Consider the following 12310-nt stretch of genomic DNA (forward strand, 5'->3'; position numbering starts at 1 on the left):
AATTAAATAAAACCAAACACTTTACAACAAAGTTATTATCGTAGACTGTCCTAGAGTGCCTCGGAAACCTTTTTTTTGAAAATGATATAATACTTCTGCGAGTTTGTGTATTTATCAGTTTTCAGCAAAAACAAGAAAATAAAAATGAATAAAAAATTTAATAAAATAAATAATAAAATAAACAATTTTAAAGTATTTTGTAGATATACAGACACTCAGTATTTATTATAAAAATAAGATAACATTCTGAGTAAGACGATCTCATCGCAGGATCGCCAATATTTGTCGTTTATAGTTAATTACAAGCCAGCAACCCAATGTGGAAAATTATGCGCTTACCCAAATCGTCTCTATCGTATGTTGGAAATCACTGAATATTGGCAGCTGTTGTCTACAGTTGTCTATATGACAAAAATGTACAGTATTACATTGCAGGTACAACACGCACCAGGTCAGATCACCAAGGACACGAGTTGAACATGAAAAATGACCACAATATTTAGTATAATTTAACAATTACAGACGGTAAATCTAGACTTTATTACAAGGGGCTCATTCCCAATGCAACAATCGTGCTACGTAGATCGATACAATTCCGAGAGATATCTCGCTCAATGCAATGAGATTAAGAGATTAACACGCCTCCTACTGGCGTTGTATAGAATAAAGAAAAAATGTGATTATGCGAGAGTACCAGCGGCGTTGGATTACTCTACGTAGACCAATGGTTTCTTTGGGAATGAGTCCATAGAGCAAGAACTGTCTTTTTATGTTCAATGCAAAGCACAAACGTACGGTTTTGAAGTTTAACGCTCCGGTTCATTTGCGAAAAGTCATCCACTAGAAAATGCTATGAGTTTAATTTGTTCAGTTTGTGAGACCCGTAAGATTTGTAAATTCGTTAGAAGGTAGTCTGGTCTATTTCAAATAACATCAAGCTTGCTCATCGTCTTTTTCATCTTTGCTTTTCTTCTTTTTCTTCTTTTTCTTGTGTGTCTTCTCAGAAGGCTGTCCATCCCCAGCCCCGTCTTCTATCTCCATATGCGTATCGCCCGGCACAACAAGGCGCGTCAAAGAAGAGTCCAACATCTCCTCTTCGTCATTTGCATCGGCGTCATTGTCTTTGCTCTTTTTCTTCTTCTTCTTCTTTTTCTTCTTTTTGCCCTCACCGTCGTCCTCGTCGCCGGCTATTTCGTCAATCTGCTCAATCACATCATTAGCCAGCATGATGCTTTTTGCCGCCTCTTTCAGTTTCGTTTTGTCCTTTTTGGATTTCTTGCGTGGTTTTACTTCGTCGGTCGTCTCGATATGGGCCAACTGCGTGTCGCCTTGCTGTAAAACATCTGCCAAACCATCAGCACCGCCATTTGCAGTCTGGCTTTCACCAGTTGAGCCATCATTTTTCTGGGACAAGGCTAATGGAGGTGGATCGTTTGGTGTGATGCCGCCAGGAGTGTTGTTTGCGCATGCGCCAATCCCTGTTGTGGACATGGCAGAATTGCGGTTGACGTCCTGGTGCATATTTGCTAATTCTTCCGAAACTAAGAGTTCATTGTGAGATTTTTCTAACAGATCCTCTTCTGTGCCCTTGGTTTGAGGCGTAGACGATTGCATCAAATTTGGTTCTTCCAAAATGGTCTGCAGTTCTTGCTCTAACTTGTGTATGTGCATCCGACATTCGACGAATTTTTCGCCGATTTTGTCAATCTTTTGGCGATGATTTTTCAACCGTATTTCTTCAATTGTTCTCTTCCATTTTTCTCGTGTAGTTTCATCTTTGTTATATGTATGAAATACCCGTAAGAACTTTTCTTCCATCTGCAAAGACGAAAATCAATGTAACAATTTTTTTATACATAAATGCAGTGTAGGTGGACCTCACCCGTATTGAAGCATTCCACTACCATATGTCATTTCACTTTTTCTCTGTATCACATTAATTTCACTTTTTTCTCTGTATCACATTAATAGAACTACACGTTTGGTAAATCCCTTAATCGCACTGCCTTTTTATCTTTCACAAATTAAAAAAAAACGCCAAAATGATCCTAATCCTTTTTAAAATACACTAAAAATGTAACAATTTATAGAAATAGCCAACTTACCAAACAGGCTAAACTATTGGCCGTTGCCAGTTTCCTTGCTCTTCGTCCTTTCTGTACAGAAAGCTTCTGGTTGTTTGCCTTAACCAACAATGCCCTTCCTTCCTCACTCTTGACAATCAGCGGGTCCTTCTTTCTTTCTTGGTCTTCCTGTTTGACCGGTTCTTCAGCCAAAGTGATGACCACTTGTGGTGCTTTTGCCGATGACTTCGCTGAGTTTGATCCTATGTATATAGAAACAACAAGTTATTCGTGATAACGTACATGGCCACGTATTTACCGCCTCTTTTTCGCAAATCAAAACACAATCTGAGCAATTTAATTTAAAAAAGGGTATAAAACGGAAAAGCTGCTTCTAATTATATTCATCTCACTAAAGAAGTTTGTCACATCTGCGAAAATAAGTTAATGTAAAATGTAATTTGCCAGGTTTTTTCTCTCTTTCTTTCTTCTTTTTCTTTTGCAATTGATAATGTTTTGAAGAAATAACACTTATGTGGATAAATAGATATAAACAAATAAACAGAGAAAGACAGAAAGACATGCGGAGTTCGACGGAACAAACACAAGAATAAACATATAATTAAAAAAAAATTGACAAACACCTTCGTTCTGAGTTGGTTCACCAAGAGCAGACTTGTCCTTTCTTTGAAATATGGCCTTAATCCAGGCGTCCATTTTAGACCACACGTGTTCTGCCAACTCTTCATCGTAATCCTGGAGCTCTTCATTCCCCTTCACCTCCGTTAGTCCATCGTTTATTATAGATATAAACATATTCAGGATGATAAAGTTCATGGTCATGGTGAAAGCTGTGAAGAATATGCTGACAAGAAGGCTCTCTGATGTGATAATATTGGAGTACTTTAACACTCCGAGCATGACGCCAAAAAGATTAAACATGGCGTAGGGAAGTGCCCGAAACGCAGCGATCACCTGACCGGCTATCAACTGCAGAGCCTGTGCATAGGAGAAGAGTAAAATCCCAAATATGACCATATACGTGGTCACAGCGATAAACGCTCGGATCAGAGCGGACTGGACTATGGCAAGGTGCTTGTTGAAGGTCAAAGGTCGGAATAACTGAAGGGTGGCCAGGAAAAGATCAATGGCGATGATCACAGTGTAGGCGTTGTCCCAGTTGGCGACAAGATCGAAACCAACAAAATGGCCTGAAAATTAGGGTTACGTACGTGTTAGTAACACCCATATTTCATTTCATCGAAGAACTCGTAAAAGAGATTTGAGCCAGTTCTCGTTCTGTAAGTATTTTAAAATATAAGAGTCAACTAAAATGAAATATATTCAAAATAATATTCCCATTAATTGCCACCCCTTACCTCCATTGTTCTTCACGTCTTCGACCGACCTGATGGTGTACACGGTTCTGAGGACGAAACACACCATGCTGGTGATAGCCAAACACAGATCCCCCAGTTCTATGAAGTGCCACAGTTGTTGGCAATACTTCTTCTTTAACTTCACCATCTTCACCACCTCCATCCCCAGAAGAACGAACACAAGCACCGCCCAGATGACTTGGACCAGGAGCAACACAAAGTCGAATGGATCAACATATGGGTAAGGCCGAAAACTGACCAGTTCTTTCTTGATGAATATCCCGCCAACAGCAGGTAGTTCCACGATGATTCGGACCATGGAGAAGACGTTCACATTGGCGTTGTTAACGGTGAACTCCACTATCACGGCTCTGGTCAAACGGTCAATCCAGTTGAGATCTTTCAGGCTTGTTAGAATATGTACGCTGTCGTTTGCTGAGCTGACCTCGACCATATAACCGCCCCCCTCGTAGTGGTCAACCTGGCCGTAGACAGTCTGGTCGTTTGGGCCGTTGGGAGGAGAGAACATGAACGCCTGGGCCAGCTGTGAGGTGCTGTTTGAAGACGTGGTTACCCAACCTGGAAACAATGCCCAGTAATAAGTTATCACTTGAGACAGATTTTTCGTTGGGGTAAATATCAGTGTGTGTTTGTGTGAATGCGAGTGCACGCAGGTGCGCGTGTACGTGGGTGTTCGTTTGAAATGTTGAAAATTTACAAGTTCATGCACTTTGCTTACTGTCAGAATAAAAAAGCAAATGTCTCAGGCCTAACCAACTAACAGACTCGGCACCTAAGGATCCTGAATTAACCGGTATATCGGACCACACTACCCGTTTTCAAGGTGTGTGTCAGATCGCATTTCGGAGTATCAGTCAGAACACCGACAGGATGAGCCCACGCTCGGATGTCACCTTGATTGTATAGTAAACGATTGTAGTATTTAATCGCTATATGATTTTAAAACCGGGTGCATAAATTTGAAAGCCACCTAGATGAACCTTAGACTGCCACATTAATCTAATACAATGCAAAAAAGCCCTATCAAAAGTGGTTGAAACATTCAAACCGAATGTCGTAAAGTCCCCATACACCCCCATAGAGACAATGAAATAGAGTACTCTAAACTAAGAGTACTGTTTAAGGTTGTTCAGCCGAGCGTGGATGAGCCCGCAGTCGTCCTACAAAATTTGTTCTGGAGTATGATACTCCGAAATGCGATCTGACACACACCTTGAAAACGGGTAGTGTGGTCCGATAAACCGGTTAATTCAGGATCCTTAGGTGTCGAGTCTGGTAGTTGGGTAGGCCTGTGTCTGCTGGTGCAATGTAATTATAATTGGATCTAAAAGTAACAAGTAAATTCAAATACTAAAAGATATACAGTGTGTTGTTTGTGATCGTTTAATTGTGCCATCAGCATTTCAATATAAAAACTAAAAATTATTGTTTGAGAAGAGGTGTTTTACATTACTGGTCAAAACTAAAACTACTTACCAGGACCATAGGCGCCTTTATCCATGTCTCCACCACTAATCATAGGGTTGCAGCCGTTGAGGAACTTGTTCATAGGATCTACGACGTTGCAGGAATCTGTAAGCGGGGCATAATAACTGAGATAAGGTTTTTAATGGATTATTTTTTATGAAACTGATTTAATGACATTTTTCTCCAAGGGCAAGGGAGTATAAGTTAGTGTTTTGGGATGTACTATTCTTGCGATGTCATATGTATCATACCGATGACAATAACAGTAATAAGTTGCAAAATTAAAATGTGCATTTTGCACATATCCGTAGGTTCGTTTCGATGCATTTAGCCAGCTCATCCATATCTGCACTAGCAAACATGTACATGTAAATATATATTTTTTCAACAGAAAAGTAAAGATAAATTAATTCATCAGAAATAATATTTCGAGTAGATGTGCCACCAACGTTTCTTTACTGAGCACATACACGCAGTTAGGTACTGACCTTCTTTCACTCGCTGTTGTCGTAAACGCAAAGGTCCTAGTCGCAGCCCCCTCATGTCCCGGATGAAGGCTAGATCGTCTGCCTCCGTGAACAGGTCGCCATTGTAATTTTCAGTGGGAAACACGGCTGGGAATATGGTGTCATTAAACCAGGAAAAGATGGTTTCTATTCGCTGTACCTGATGAGGGTTTAAGGTGCACAATAAATATTAGAGCTTTTTATTGCAAACGATATTATTTTGTTGTTTGTCCTACACTGTACGTTAATATCACTTATATCTCATCCTTAATTTGTACTCTTTTTTGTAACTCCCATTTGTTGTTTCTGTGGAACAAATTTATAACCCAAAATCTACTTACCGCTAGTCATTCAATCCCTACAGTTACTTGTTAATTCTTGCAATCATTTTTTTTTATTCAATTCATTACCAGCACATTTTAACTACAAGCTAGCTCTTACTTTGGCAAAACTCTCATCTGTCAACTCCAAACTGTTCCGCAAGTTGTAATTCTGCCTGAAGAAATTTCTATCTCTGTTGGCAAAGCAAATCAGCACAAGCAGGCACAGATATAATAAGTGTATGAATATCTCTCTCAGCTTTCCTGTAAGGCGTTGGTCCCTTCTCCTTGCCTTCTTTCTGGCCCTCATGTCTTCTAAATCGATCACTTTGTCAGCGACGGGAATGGAGTGCGGTTTTGGAGGGATAACTAAAAAATATACAGAGATAAATTTGAAGTAATTGTCCATAATAACAATAAGGCCACACTTTTTTAATTTTATGGATGACATCCTGCGCGCGCATGGATTTTCGCCCGTTCTCCAAAAAAAAAAAAAAAAAAAAGAACCCCCCCCCAGCCCCCAACGAAGTCGGTTGTCGCAAACGTTGTTATTGAATTTGCAAGGAAATGAGCTTTCTGCGCATGCGTATTTTCGCCACGTGGAAATGCGGCCACTTTGCTGTCAAATTCATCTCTAGGATTACTTTCAAATTACACAACAATAAAAGTCATAAAGAGAACGGGCGCTATCGTTTTGGATTGGTATGCCATTGATATTGGGCATGGAGATATCACCTTTTTACAATTGTGCGAAAGGCTGGCGGCGGCCGAAACATTTCTGTGACATTCTGTATAAAGCAGCACATTAATAATAGGTTTTCTGTAGCGAAAAAAGGGTCGACAAGGGCGTCGAGGTATTTGGTGGGCTGAAGGTCGGACAGGCCACCTGACAGTTTAGCTGCTTCGTGTGAGTTGAAGTTGATAAAATGGCATCGTCTGAAATGACCTTTAATAGATTTGGTAGTATTAAGCATATCTTTGCATCATTTTTTAAACATTTCTGTGAAGTGTTCAAAATGTTTAAATATTCTGAGAATACAAATAAAGACACACTGTTTGATTGATATTTGTCTTATTGATTGCTATACCAAATGAATGCATGAAATAACCTCAAATAGATTTGGTAATATGAAGTATATCAATTCATGACTTTTTTTTTTACATTTCTACGAAGTATTCACAATGCTTTAATATTTTGAGAGCATGGATAAAGACATATTGTTAGTTTGATACGTGTTTCTGTGGTTAAATTTGTGTTTCCAGCTGTGTACTGACAGCATTCCTTTACTTAAGCAGTTTTTTTTTTTTGGACTGTTTTTTTTTTTTTTTTCGCCCTCTCGCACCAATTTTGGGGTACCCAGAGGATGTCATCCATAAAAATAAAAAAGTGTGGCCTAATAACAATTATTATCATTATACTAGTAAGTAAATACACCATTTACAATGGATAAAAAGACATTTGTATAAACTTCCTTACCACAATTTAAGTGGGTCAATTAATAGTATAAATGATTAAATAATTTACTGTCCAAGGTTAATTTAATGGTCACGGATAAACGAATGGTTTCTCTGGCTGTGGGCAACAAACTGTCAAACTTTCAAAAGCTGCTTGTTATATCACTCGCCGCGAACATTACAACAACCACTTAATCTTTAACTGTCGATATGCTATAGAAAAAAAACAACTGAAAATAATTTCGTCGGGTTTTATCCTATTTCAGGCACGAAACAATTTCGTTTTAAGTCCACCTCAAAGGTGTCAAGGTGGATTTAAATTGATGTAATATCCCCTCGCGAACGACGTACAGTGCCGCCGGAATCTCCCCTTACTTACCCTCCGGGTTGCTGCGGGTTGTGCGGACGGCCTGGCTCGGTAACTATGGAAATAACATTGTCATCCATTCGCTGTTTGGTTTCTGTTAACAATAGTTCCATACCCTGCCCGTCGGGCAATTATCGTGACAAAATTTCTGCTAACAAAAGAGCCTAACCCTAGCTCGCTGAGATAAAGATCGAAGGTGAGCGTGGTCGCAATTAAGTGTTCGTCCAAGCGTTAATTGACCTTTAATGCGCGGTGGCTTCACTCTACTTTGATCACTCTACTCTGATACGGAGATTTTAAGTATAAGAACTTGCCAACAGTGATTTTTAAAAGTCGCTTTACCAAAAGGATTCGGTGATGACAGCAATTTTCGTGTACATTGTAGCTATGAATTGATTAAATTTACATAGAGTTTAATAAATGAATTTATGAATTTATTAAAGATCAAATAAAACACTACTCGTACTTGTACATGTAATATTTATTATGCTTCAAACTGTCTTTACTATATACATATTATTAACAAGATTGAAATTATTTTTATAGTATGTCCTTATATTTCTATTAGCTTTGTTCATAGACGAAATGCATTTTTTCCAAAAAGACTTGTCAGTTGTTTCAGTGATAAACATTTTGTTAGCCATATCTTTAATATAGTTCAGTCTATATTTGCATAAAGGATCTCGCCCATCTGCACCCGTAACATTTCTGTCCTTTCGTATTCGTTCATCAATCGTAAACAACCTTCCCATCAACTGAACGCAAAAGTTGCCTGGTGAACTGGCCCGTTGTCGAATTTCGAATATTTCTTTATTTGACAAGGCGAGAGGTGGCCGGCCGAAAGACGAATTCCTTGATTTTGTAGGACACAAAGTAGGAACTGAGTACGTGACCGGTGGCGGTAAAGTTGTGCATGTAGACCTCAACGGTAAGGGTGTCGCACAGAGGCTTGGGAAAAGAGGAGGAGGCGGCGGTGTCACACATGGACTTGGAAATGGAGGTGGCGATCTAAAGCCCAAACTTAACCAAAGGCCTTCTTCATACTTAAAAGCATCAAAAGAAATTAATTTAAAAAGCTGGATTACAATCTCTCGGGCTAACTTCACTGGTTGGCACGTGTCATCTCACATTAATTAACAATCAGTTCAGGTTAGCTTTATTCATGCTGGGTAAACACAGTGATTAAGCCCTGACTATTACATAATCAATACTGTGTGACACGCGTCGTCTAAAATTAATGTTAACATTGCGATGACACTCTTTAATCCAAACTAATCAACTGGTCACGTGTCAACAGGATTGTTTGTGTATCTGGACTTCCTAAATGGCCAAAAAGTATTTTGTTTAATATGACATGTTTATGTCACTGATTTCCATGCCATCGTGTCAGCTGCCAAGTAAACGGTATAAATCGACACTCAAATTTTTGTTTAATATTGCCGATAAGCCACGAAGTGGACGTATCTCAAAGGTTGACCTGCGCCACATGAACGTTATAGACGAGGAGTTGACCAAGAATGATGAATTGGTGGCCTTAAAACTAAAAACACGTCTCTTTGAGCGAACAGGTAATTTTAGTTCGATTATATTGTAAACGAAAGTTGTGGTTTACTTCACGGGTCTGAATTATTTTTACAAATTATACGGACACATAAATATGTAATTTTCAATTCTCTATCTTTACGTCAGGACTTTCCCTCGGCATTTCTGTGATTAAGGAATTAAGACGAAAGCTGGGATGGATCCCCACCGGTCCGAACATTGTAGTGTTTAGTGGTGTAATGAACGCGGACTTTTACACAGATGTATTAGGTGAGGCCCTGATCCCAGCGATACGTGATATGTTCCCAGACGGCCACAAGTTTCAGCAGGACAACGACAGCAAACATACAAGCCGAGTTGCTGCTGCATTTACTGAGCAACACGGTATTAATTGGTTTCGCACCCCTCCAGAAAGCCCCGACCTTAACCCTATTGAAAACGTATGGGCTGAAATCAAACATCACCTGCGTACGCGTGCTAAGCCTACCACGAGGGAACAACTCGTTGACGGCATAAGAGAGGCATGGGAAAATATTAACGCAGAAAAGTGTAATAAATATTACACTAAAGAAGGTTATTCCAGCGGTAATTGAGAGAGAAGGTCGTGCATCAGGCTACTAAACTAGAAACACATGTAATAAAGGCGATGAGACATTGATATTTATTTGATGTATTAGCTATTTAAAATTTTCCATTTTAACTACGCTTTTGTTGATCGTGACTTATTATAATCAAATAAAATTGTTATACGTGTTTTAAAACTAAGCCTGATTTGTTCTTCAGACTTTTGTTCTAATATTCGACTTGCCTTTACTCGAGTCTTCTGTTGCAGTTGATATATAACCCGGTATTGTTTGCTCGTGTCGATAGCAATCTCTATGCATCAGCTATAATAGAAACCTTAAGAGAGGCAATTAAGAAGGGGCAGACCGTGTTCGTTAAACCGACTAATTTGGGTGTCCGATAAGGATTGCTTGGGGATTCCCCTACCCTGTAATTATCATACGGCCTCTATTGTTTGACCATGTGGGGCAGGGTTGGGAAACCATACGGCCATTTGGTAAGGGGAGATTCCGGCGGCACTGTACCATCTTGTAGTTTGTGCTCCGCTATCATCATGTCTTCTTCCTCCTCCTCATCCCCCGGCATCCTCAGTAGACACGCCATCAGTACCGCAGCCAGCAAGACCTGGAGATAGGCATCTTTATTACAGTCAAGCAAGTTTACACGTGATGGTGAAAAGAATGTAGTTTTGACTCGCCGCCGTCTTTATTTGAAGTAACCTTATTCTTACAAATACTAACAATCTGAACAACTACATGTTGCAGCAACTACGTACTTTAATAACTGGTGAACTGTATATGTTTGTCTGATATCATGTTTTGATATAGGTAATATTAACTTCAATGGGGACTGAAAATAACCGTACTTGATCTTACGCTGAAACGGAGCCCTCTTTAGGTGAACTGATTTGGAGTCGTCATCGGTGTCACCCGAAGAAGATTTTGTTTTAAGATCGAAATATCGCGACCGTCGTTTCAACGTAAGACCCAGTATTAGATTTAATTTTCTCTTTAGTTACCTTAAGCGGCTGAACCAGGATGATGGACTGTGAAAAGGAGAAGAAAAGAGAAATGAGCCAGTTCGTGGATTTTTCCGGACCCCACTCCAAACTGTACAGTAACACGAAGAAGGCCGAGGTAGCTACGGCCAAGAAGGCGAGAACGTAGCCGAACACCACACTCCACCACGGAAATCGAATTGGCTTTTTCCGGATTTTTTTCTCCTTGCTTTTTGTCTTTTCTTCTTCTTCTAATTCCATTTGAAGATCGACTAGTATTTCGAAACCTTTGTCCGCTTTTTTCGATTTTGACTTGTCCTGCATTTCTTTGGTGATCAATTTCTGTACTGCTGACTGAAATTTTCCATCGTCTGCGTCCATCGATTTGCTCTCATTTTCGTCGGAGTCTCTTATGTAGGGGAAGATGGTGGTGCAGGAATTTCTGGGTTTGCTTCGTTTAAAGACCTCCATGATAATCAACGTGGGGGGTACAACCAGAACGCTGCTCATCAGCCCAACCCAGACCTGTCTGAACGTGATCTTAATAGGGCCTATTTGGATGCCTAGAATAATTAAAAAATGGAATGTTTAAACAGTGAATTTTATATGAATTATTTCTATTGCCTTTCTCAATTCGAATGCAGCTCTGCGTCATATAACTGTTTAGCAGCAAATTCGTTAAAAGTGTCTTGTTGAAGTTTTAAAGACATAGTTTACAACGTATTTGGTGTCTAATTTTACATTTTCTTGTCTAAAACATACATCAATGCTCAAATCTCCCCCCCCCCAATTAAATTTATGAAGACGTCGTTTTTCTTTTATCACAATTAATCTTATGTACAATGAACAGATAAATATAGGCAAATTAAACGCATAGCCAATATTTACCGCTTGTTGTATCGTCTTCCTCTCTAAACCACATAGCATTGGAGATCATACACAGAAATAAGACTACAATACATATTGAAAGTCGCTGCACTCTGGACAGTCGACTGGGCGTGGGCCTCTTCGCCACCGAGAACCAGAGGTGATCATCAAACAGGCGCTTGCTGGCGTTGCTGCTCAAGAGGAAATTGAAGTCGTTTAGGCCCTCGTCATCAGCGGACGCCATCAAGCGATCTGTGCGATTGTCGCCGCGTGATGACGACAGCCACTGGTCGCAAAAGTAATGGGACCTGAAAGAGATTTAACCTGGGATATCGTATTTTTCCAAAATGCACAACTTATGAAGAAGTATATATGCTTATTTACCTGATTGTTCATTTTGATATGAGAAGACTGACAGAAAGCGAGATAAAGGTTCTGAATAACCATCCCACTCTATGTTGCATACGTCTTAGTTGCACTCTAATTAAAATAATGATTTGTTTATATGCAATATCCAAGAGATAAACTATTGCATGTGTAGTTGGGGTATTCGGAGATGGAGTGGCTTTAGAAACGGTATCTCTTCAGATATTGCTTCAAGGTCATCTTTTCGGCTTTTTTACCCAAACAAGCATATGTATAAATCGCTATTCTTTAATAGGAAATATCAACCAAATTCAAACTAAGCCACTTGAAATAAAATGGAAGAAAAACTCAGAAAATCTGGGTGCTAGCAGTATGTCGCGAAGCATACTTTTTTCC

The 12310-nt window shown here is 39.6% G+C and overlaps 2 protein-coding genes across 2 annotated transcripts in view; one reads left to right on the forward strand and one right to left on the reverse strand.

Moving 5' to 3' along the window:
* Positions 1-180: 180 nt before the first annotated feature.
* LOC106181620 (uncharacterized) overlaps positions 181-12310 on the reverse strand; it is a 29529-nt gene continuing 17399 nt past the window's right edge. Inside the window, exons 28-37 of the mRNA XM_086997352.1 lie at positions 11570-11856; positions 10703-11244; positions 10209-10308; positions 5878-6125; positions 5419-5596; positions 4940-5035; positions 3443-4021; positions 2708-3274; positions 2106-2326; positions 181-1818 (exon numbers count right to left, since the gene is read on the reverse strand). Coding sequence (XP_086853478.1) covers positions 934-1818; positions 2106-2326; positions 2708-3274; positions 3443-4021; positions 4940-5035; positions 5419-5596; positions 5878-6125; positions 10209-10308; positions 10703-11244; positions 11570-11856 — 3703 coding nt within the window. The 3' untranslated portion in view covers positions 181-933. The remainder of the gene's footprint in view (positions 1819-2105; positions 2327-2707; positions 3275-3442; positions 4022-4939; positions 5036-5418; positions 5597-5877; positions 6126-10208; positions 10309-10702; positions 11245-11569; positions 11857-12310) is intronic.
* LOC147759428 (uncharacterized) lies at positions 8312-9885 on the forward strand. The gene is made up of 2 exons (XM_086997353.1): positions 8312-9146; positions 9268-9885. Exons 1-2 carry the CDS (start codon positions 8933-8935, stop codon positions 9711-9713), a joined length of 660 nt encoding a protein of 219 aa, XP_086853479.1. The 5' UTR covers positions 8312-8932; the 3' UTR covers positions 9714-9885.

The sequence above is a fragment of the Lingula anatina genome, chromosome 10, assembly GCF_051362555.1.
Source record: "Lingula anatina isolate TDL-2025a chromosome 10, LinAna3.0, whole genome shotgun sequence".
Classification (NCBI taxonomy): Eukaryota; Metazoa; Brachiopoda; class Lingulata; order Lingulida; family Lingulidae; genus Lingula; species Lingula anatina.

What these genes read in the sequence shown, in the direction of transcription:
- LOC147759428 (XM_086997353.1), top strand. Translation starts at nt 8,933, where the DNA reads ATGTTTATGTCACTGATTTCCATGCCATCGTGTCAGCTGCCAAGTAAA. An exon ending in ACGTCTCTTTGAGCGAACAG is followed by an intron (nt 9,147 to 9,267) that starts GTAATTTTAGTT and finishes TCTTTACGTCAG; the next exon opens with GACTTTCCCTCGGCATTTCT.